Here is an 8,665-nt window from a genome sequence, read left to right as displayed (position 1 = left end):
CTGCTTATCTTTGTATGAACGGCTTTTACCAAAAGGGATCCGAATCCGACTGCCTCTTGCTTTCTGGAACGCCGAGGAAGAACGTAACCTTCGGTCTGATTGGTTCCAGACCACAAAGTGTCATGCAACCTTACTTCCCGAAGGTCAAGTCTCCTTTAAGCAGTCGTTTTAAAGTTATCACTGACAATGTCAGGCGTCCCGGTGAGCATGAACCACGTTCCCTTCCTCTTCAGCTCCTCCTCCTCAGACGCTCTCTAAACAGCTGCTTTGTCTTTGCAGTGCGAAGTTGGATTCTACTCCATGGGGACGTATGCAGGGCTGTTAATGGCCCCGGCGGTGAGGACATGCAATATTTAATATGAGGGTGTGTGTGTGTGTGTGTGTGTGTGTGTGTGTGTGTGTGTGTGAGAGGCAGACATGGGGTTATCAAAGCCTGATCAGAGGCTATGATGTGTTGCCATGGTTACACAGAGTATTAAATCACCAGGTTCATCACAGGGTTCTACAAGTGCACCAAAGACTCACCTTACAATGCGTAGAACCCTGTTTGTTCCCTGGTTTGTTCCCTTCACTGTCTCTGTTTAGTCTGTTTTCCCTGGTTCTTAGTAGACCCCTTCACTGTCTCTGTTTAGTCTGTTTTCCCTGGTTCTTTAGTAGAACCCCTAAGTCTCTGTGTTCCCTAGTTCTTTAGTAGAACCCCTAACTCTCTGTGTTCCCTGGTCTTTAGTAGACCCCTTCACTGTCTCTGTTTAGTCTGTGTTCCCTGGTTCTTTAGTAGAACCCCTAAGTCTCTGTGTTCCCTGGTTCTTTAGTAGAACCCCTAACTCTCTGTGTTCCCTAGTTCTTTAGTAGAACCCCTAAGTCTCTGTGTTCCCTAGTTCTTTAGTAGAACCCCCTAAGTCTCTGTGTTCCCTAGTTCTTTAGTAGAACCCCTAAGTCTCTGTGTTCCCTAGTTCTTTAGTAGAACCCCTAAGTCTCTGTGTTCCCTAGTTCTTTAGTAGAACCCCTAAGTCTCTGTGTTCCCTGGTCCTCAGACATCAGCTGTTCCGGTCTCACTTTTGTTTGAAAGGCAAAGAGGTGAAGTTGGACATTTTGGGATCTTTCTGGAAGAAGGACTTCAGCGGTTGCAGAGCCAAAGGTTTGTGAGGTTACTGTTACGTTCAACCTGAAAGGAGCATGAACCCTGAGACCTTTGATTTTGACCTTTGACCTGTGACCTTCTCTTTTACAGACGGAGGGTCGTTGTCACTAGAAGAGGAGAAAACTCTGTCAGCCTGTGAGAAGGAGACGTGTCCCTCCCCTGGAAAAAGCTCTGTAACGACCTCTTGTGGCAGTAACGAGCGCTGCATCTCTGGCAGGTAGAGCGTTGGTTCTTTAAGAGATGGAGCGGTGACATCAGAGAGACGAGGGATTACAGAAGGCTGGATTCAGTCCTTCACAAAGTGCTGTCAGTGAAATCACAGACGCTGTAATAGTATAGTACCTATGTGAACAGACCTTAGACTAGTGGACACTTGGAGAAGTGCAGGTAGTGTGGTTCTCAGTCAGCTGTAGTAAGCGCCGCTCTGCTTCGTGTTTCTGTCTCCATCAGCTGTAAGTACAGAGCCACCTGCACCTTCACCGGATCCTCCGTCATCGACAGTCAGGGCGGACAGGGTGATATCAAGGACCGCTGTGATTACCGCCTGATGGAGGCCAAGTTACTCCCGGACTTCTCTGTGCAGGGAACTTACGGAGAGCGGCGTCGTAAAGACGTGAGCTTTTTGAACACGGTAGCTCTAAAACTCAAGACCTCTACGATTCACCTGGGGCAAGGAGGGAGGGTCACGGTAAGATCCCTCTCTTCACAGACCGTCTTTAAGAAGTCCTGAACCCACAGGGTTCCTCTTCAAGGCTTCATGACAGCTGTTTCTTTATGTGTGTGTGTGTGTGTGTGTGTCTCTCTCTCTCTCCCTCTCTCTCTCAAATTCAAATTAAATTTGCTTATTGTCATGAACAACGAGATATTATTGCCAAAGCACATAAATTCATACAGTACCATTATATATATTCACACACATTACACTCACCATATATACATTAATCACACACCATATCATTACATATTATATTCATCACATACATATCAACCATATATACATATTTTATATGCATTATGAACGATGGTGTCACATATACAGCACATCTCACTGTCCTCACCCGATTCGGCGCGCTCACAAAACCTCCACCCAAAATCCAAACCCCATGGGATGGTGCGTCCTCAGGCTGTGACAGGCAAGACACATATTTAGCAGCCAGAGGAGCTGCTGACCCTTCCCCCAGGAGAACTGACAGTTTCTCTTCTGGGGTTCATGTTGGGAGGTTTGGTACCATGTTAGTAATGTCCCTGTAGTGGGAATCTCTTAGAGAAGAGAACTTGCTGCAGTGGAGGAGGAAGTGCCATCTCTGTCTCTATGTCCCCTGTAGGAGCAGTGAGCACATAGACGCTCCTCTCTGGGCAGCCATGTCTGCCTGTATCTCCCTGTCTCTATAGCCAGCTGGTGGTCACTCAGCCTGTATTGGATACATCTTTGTTTTGTATCTCTGACACTGTACAGATATTCAGAATCATTTAGAATCACGGTTTAGGGGTCAATAACAATTCATTCTACTTGGGTCTTTGTTTGGTTTCTCCAGTGATCTAAATCCAGATCTTTGGAGTGCTTCATGATGAGTTTTCATTTGGTTGTGTTTTGGAATCAGTGCTGACTGGAGTCTGGCTGATTAGCTTCCTCACCAGCTGACTAAGGGGACAGTTTTCAGGGTTTCAGCTCCTTGGGTTTTAGTGCTTTATATTGAAGTGAGTCTTTTGGGCTTAACTTTAGATGGGTCCAAATTGATGCCCGTTTCTGAATGTTTAATAGTAATGGGAAACGTCCCAGCTCTGCTCGGCAGGCGTTATTTGAGTTTTTCTTTGAACATTTAGGATTCTTCTACAGAATTCAGTATGGAGAGCTTCTATTGGTGTTTGTCCCATGAGCCATGCTCCAGTCTACTGAGGGGGGCCCCAGATCTCACTTCCATACAGAGCTATAGGTACAATCACACTATCGAATATTTTGGTCCAGATTCTAATTGGAATGTTATCTTGAATAATTTGGTTTTTAATGCATAGATTGCCCTCTGTGCTTTTTCTTTAAGTGCATTATTGCCATGTTAAATGTCCTGATGCAGATATGTTCAGACCAAGGTAAGTATAATTCTTTGTGTGTTTTAATTTGAGTGTTATTCAAAGTTAAAATATATTTATTTTCAAGACATCTGGGCTTTTTTTTGAAGATCATTATTTGTGTCTTCTTAAAATTGACCTCCAATGCCCAGTTCTGGCAGTATTGTTCCAGGATGGTCAGGTTCTGTTGGAGACCATCTCTGGTTGGAGACAACAGAATAAGGTCATCTGCATAAAGCAGGTATCTAACTTCTGTGTCTAAGAGTGTGAGGCCTGGAGCTGCCTGAACCATCCAGCTGCTCTGCAAGTTCATTTATATACAGATTGAATAATGTGGGACTTAAACAGCATCCTTGCTTCACACCGCGCCCTGAGTGAAATATTCTGTTCTCTGATTGTGATTTTCACGGCACATTGGTTGTGCTCGTACATATATTTAATGAGATCATAAACCTTACCACCTATTCCACTTTGAAGGATTTTGAAAGAAAGTCCTTCATGCCAAATGAATCGAATGCTTTTTTAAAGTCAATGAAGCAAGCAAATATTTTTCCCCCCTTTTTTTTGGTGGACATGTTGGTCAATTAAGTGTGTAAGGTGTATATATGATCAGATGTTCGGTGATTTGGGAGAAAGCCAATTTGCCATTTACTAAGAATATTTTTTTTTCTTCAACAAAGCTTGTATCCTGGAGTTTAGGATACTACAGAATATTTTCCCCAGGTTGCTGTGACACAGATCCCTCTGTAGTTATTGGGGTCTGTTTATTACCATCTTTATAGATGGGGGTGATCAGCCCCTGGTTCCAAGACATCAGGAAAGCAGCTGCAGTCAGCACCATGTTGAACAGTTAATAATTGCAGTTTGAAATTCAGGAGTACTGTTCTTCAGCATCTCATTCTTGATGCAATCTGTGCCATGAGCCTTTTGGATGAAGAGTTTTCAGTTTGTCTGTTAACTCTTTCTGTGTAATTGGGTAATCTAATGGGTTTTTGGTTATTCTTGATGGCTGATTCAAGGTTGTCTAATTTAGTTTAATTTCAGTTTGATTAATGTTTAGATCTTCAGGTGGGATACTTTTGTAGAGGTCATGAAAATGTTTTCCCCAGATATCTCCATCTTGTATTGCTAATTGTTGAGGCTTTGTGGTCTCTAAATGTTCAACATGTTCCAGAACTGACCCTGGTCTAGCTGCATTTTCAATATCCTCCAGTGTTTTGTGTGGTGTAGTGGGATTTCTTTTGTATGATGGTCTGTTTGTACTGTTTCAGGTGTTCAGAGTATTCATGTAATAGTGTTGGGTCATGTTGGTTTCTGTGTTTCTGGTTTGATAGCTGTCTTAAGTGTTTTTCTCATGTCTTTACATTCCTTATCAAACCATTGTTTTTCAGAGGGTTTTGATTACAGTGCGACTGTGGGGGTTCTTACTTTTTTTAAGCTTTGCATCTAATGCAGCTTTTTGGAAGATATTGTTAATAACTTCCGTGGCTTTGTTGACACCTTCAGAGTCTACTGTGGTAGTGTGAACAGTTGAATGTGTATTATTGCATGTCTTAATTCAATTGAATTAAGAGCTTGTTCAAATGTTCAGCACTGTTTGGAGCCCATCTGTATGATTGGTTCAGATGTACAGCTTACTGGGTTGTTCCTTAATACTATATTCATGTGTTGTTCAAGTATACATTAATCTGGCTGTGATCTGAAAGGGGGGTTTGTGTTTGAACAGTGAAAGCACTGAATGAGGAGGGATCCATGTCTGAGATGGCATAGTCAACAACACTTGTCCCAAGAGCTGAACTATAAGTAAAACGTCCCAAACTGTCTCCTCTGATCCTACCATTTAACATATACAGGCCGGAGGCCCTGCAGAGGTTCATTAACTCTTTCCCATTTCTGTTCATGGTTTTGTCAGGGTTGTTCCTCATTGCTGTAGGTGTGGGGGTCAAAGGGGACTCTTTGAATATATATTTATCTCCTGTGTGGTCTATACAGTCAGGATCTGTACCTGTTCGGGCATTAAAGTCTCCACACAGGAGTATTTTCCCTTGGGCTTGAAGGTGGCATATCTCTGTGTGTAGGGAGCTGAGGAACTCTTCTGTGGTATGGTGACTCTGATGGAGGGGCGTATATTGCACATAGATATAAATCTACCTCGCAAATGTCTATGTGTTTATTAATTTTTAGCCAAATGTGGTTTTTGCTTTGTTTAATGATTGTTATGTGTTTGGTAATATTAATTTTGAGCCCAAATTATTATTCCTCCTGAGTCTCTACACGGTGTACTGTTTTCATCTTAACTGAAGGCACTATGATTTCATGGTAGCCTGGGGACATGAGTCACTGTATCGGATCGACCCATGTTTCTAACAAAATCAAAATATCAATATCCTTTATAGTATTTAAGAAAGCCAGGGTCTGTGGTCTTAAGACCAAAAGTGTTAGAGTATAAACCCTGAATATTCCAAAGCTTATTTTGAAGGATTTCATTGTGAGAAAAAAAAAAATAATGAACAAATAATGAGCAAAACGAAACAGATGAAAAATCTCATCTGGAGCAACTACTTTGCAGTTCATACTTTCAAAATAAGCTCACATCTCTATACCTCATGTTTGCTAGTAGTCTGTTTGCACAGAGTGTGAAGCATATCTTGATCACCCCCAGTTCAGTCATTGATGCAGTTGATAGCAGAGGAGCAGGATTGTTCATCACAGACGCATATGTGGTCTGTCGGCGATGGTGGAGAGGTCCTCTGTATCTGGATGGGGCAGGGGGGTGGGGTGTGGGATGGTGGCGAGGTTACTGCAGGGGGGCGTGGTGCTACAGGGGGGCGTGGGTCCTGCAGGGGGGTGGGAGGCAGAGGTCCTCCGACTCTCCTGTTGGTATCTCTGTTGGTACTCTCGGTGGTCTGTAGTCCATGGAGCAGAAGCTGTGTGGGCGAGGCTGTTGGGGTTGCGATCAAGGGTAACATCCTTCAATGTTTTGGCGAATGTTCTCACCCCAGCCTTGTTCAGGTGTATCCCCATCATAGAGGTGCCATGTTCCGATGTTGGTGTGGTGGGCCAGGTGGATGTTTGGGAAGAAATGCACAGTTCCTTGAGATCTCCATGTTGATCTCGTGGATGACATGTGGAGGGGTGTCCGTTCTGGGGAGAAGAGTGGAAACAATCACCCTGCTGTCCGGGAACTCTCTGGAGGCCCTCTCAGCTACCTTAGTCATAGCCTCAGCAGTGCTCTGGTGTAGACTGTGAAGGTCATTGGTGCCTGTATGCACCACGATGTATTGGGGGTTCCCTAATGTGTCCTGGCTTAGCAGCTCCATGGCCTGGCCTGTGTTTCGGCAGCGTTTGGCCTGATGTACTGAGACCAGGAAAGAGACGTTGGTGTCCAAGTATTTCCCATTGGAGTCCATGAGTAGGACCACCTGCAGCTTCTGACTTGGTTGGTCTGTCAGGGCTTCGCTCAGTGTTATGTAGCTTTTGGGCTGCAGGAAGGGAGTCTGCAACATGGGGGGAGTTTTGTCCAGTGGGGGAGTCTCTGTGGAGTGAGCAGCGGAGAGGTGGGTAAGAGTTGTGGAAGGGAGAGCTGCCCGTGTCGGGGGGGACTTGCTGTTTGGGCATCAGGGGAGAGGGCAGGTTTTGGTGCATCTGCATGTGTATGGCTGGGCAAAGATACATGATAGCTTTTCTTCTGTAGTTGCTCTCTCATCTCTTGTAGCTCTCTGTTGAAGTACAAGTCTCTGTTGGTTTCATCCTCCTTCATTTTAGGGCCTGAGCTCGTAGCGAGGTGTTCTCCTCCTCCAGCTCACGTACGCATCTGTCAGCTGTCTGAGTCTCCTCTGGGTCTCCCTCAGCTCTGTAGTGGTGTTTTCGTTTTCACTTTTCATCTCCATGATGGCCTCGTGGCTATCCTGTTTTAGCAGTTGGAGTTCATATCTTAGCTGTTGGTTGGTATCAGACTCATTTTGTCTGGCCAGAGTGAGCTCCTTGAACTCAGTAAAGTCCAGCTCCAGGAGCGACAGGCTCTCTCTTAGTTGTTGCAGGAGCTTTGGGGGCGTTGGAGGGGCTGGGTGGGATGGACTGGTCGTTGGCTTTAGGACTGTCTCTGTGACGCCTGTGACCGCTGTGTTATCCTCCTCTTCCTGATCGGATGCCAGGCCCTCCTACAGTGCTGCTGCTGGTACTGGGTCGCTCTCTCTCAACCTGTGCCTTCATCTTGGGGAAGAGCTCCTCAAAGGAGTTGAGGCTTGCCTCATTTCCCTGTACTAGTACTGTCCCCTTTCTAGTGTAGTACATAAAGGTGAGAAGAGGGTTGTCCGTATCAAGAGTCTCATCCTGACACACAGTTTAAGCGACCTCCACGACCAACACCTTCTTTGGAAACGTGTGTGTAGTTAATACAGATGATCTGCTTCCATGTCTGAATGAAGTCTGTATGGAACAGGATGTTGTTTTTGATTTTTTTGTTGTTGCAGAGGATGTAGTCAGCAAACAGTTCTTCTGTATTGGACAGGAGCGTTGCCTCTTTGTGCTTTTTCTTGGCTTTGGCGCTGTTAACAGTTAGCAGGGTACACCACTTCTCTGCTGTAGTTGTTGTTTGGTTCCATCTCCATGGTAACACAGGAGGGTGTTATTCAAATTGCCCGAATAGCTAAGTTAGCTAAGTTAGCTAATTTCTTGATGTTTAAGTCAATAAATCTTAAAAGCGGATCAGCCTCACCTCTTTCAATGTTATGGAGGTGAAGTATCTTTGTTTTCTCTCGCTTTTCCCTGTTGTTTTTCTTACAGCCTCTTTTCTTTCATCACCTCCAGTTTTTTGTATCAGGCTAGCAGGGTGGGTTGGTTTGCTTCTTGCTGCCTTCCAGGTTGAGATGTCATGGGGATCTTCTCCCTTTTTTTTGGTGTCAGGATGGATTTTTGTTGTTATTTTCCTTTCTTTTCCATCCCTCTACCTTGATGTTGCTTTTCGCAGGTTTTCAGTGTTCTTCTGGTTCGTTTTTTCATTAAAAAGTTGAAAATTTTCAGGAGCTCATTTTGTCTTTTTAGTTTTCACACCTTGTTATTTTTTCTCTCTCTCTCCTCTGTGGTGTGTGGTTTCTCTCTCTCTCTTTGTGGTTTCTCTCTCTCTTTGTGTTTCTCTCTCTCTTTGTGTTTCTCTCTCTCTTTGTGTTTCTCTCTTCTCATCTTTGTGTTTCTCACTCTCTCTCTCTGGTCCTCTCTCTCTCTCTCTGTCTCTCTCTCTGTCTCTCTCTCTCTCTCTCTCTCTCTCTCTGTCTCTCTCTCTCTCTCTCTCCGTGTGTGTGTGTGTGTGTCTCTGTGTGTGTGTGTGTGTGTGTGTGTGTATGTGTGCAGGAGGGAGACACCGTGCTGACCCTCACAGAGGAGAAGAAGGTCGTTGGGAAGGTGGCGTTGGTGAGGACGGCAGCAGGAGTGACAGCGACGTACTCAGATCAAAGCTTC

At 44.7% G+C, this 8,665-nt stretch overlaps 1 protein-coding gene and 1 long non-coding RNA gene across 2 annotated transcripts in view; both read left to right on the top strand.

Moving 5' to 3' along the window:
- The first annotated feature begins 285 nt into the window (after positions 1-285).
- LOC117808943 lies at positions 286-1,675 on the top strand. Its single transcript, XR_004630411.1, has 4 exons — positions 286-336; positions 1,035-1,138; positions 1,232-1,358; positions 1,592-1,675. It is a non-coding gene; the product is annotated as an uncharacterized LOC117808943 (long non-coding RNA).
- Positions 1,676-1,688: 13 nt separating this feature from the next.
- The window catches only part of LOC117808948, a 19,369-nt gene continuing 12,392 nt past the window's right edge, over positions 1,689-8,665 (top strand). Inside the window, exons 1-2 of the mRNA XM_034678616.1 lie at positions 1,689-1,829; positions 8,558-8,665. The exon at positions 8,558-8,665 is cut by the window's right edge and continues 49 nt beyond it. Coding sequence (XP_034534507.1) covers positions 1,689-1,829; positions 8,558-8,665 — 249 coding nt within the window. The remainder of the gene's footprint in view (positions 1,830-8,557) is intronic.

This window comes from Notolabrus celidotus, unplaced genomic scaffold, assembly GCF_009762535.1.
Source record: "Notolabrus celidotus isolate fNotCel1 unplaced genomic scaffold, fNotCel1.pri scaffold_187_arrow_ctg1, whole genome shotgun sequence".
In the NCBI taxonomy this organism is placed as follows: Eukaryota; Metazoa; Chordata; class Actinopteri; order Labriformes; family Labridae; genus Notolabrus; species Notolabrus celidotus.
Note: the sequence above shows the minus strand (reverse complement) of the source record. Positions and strands in the feature narration are given on the sequence as shown.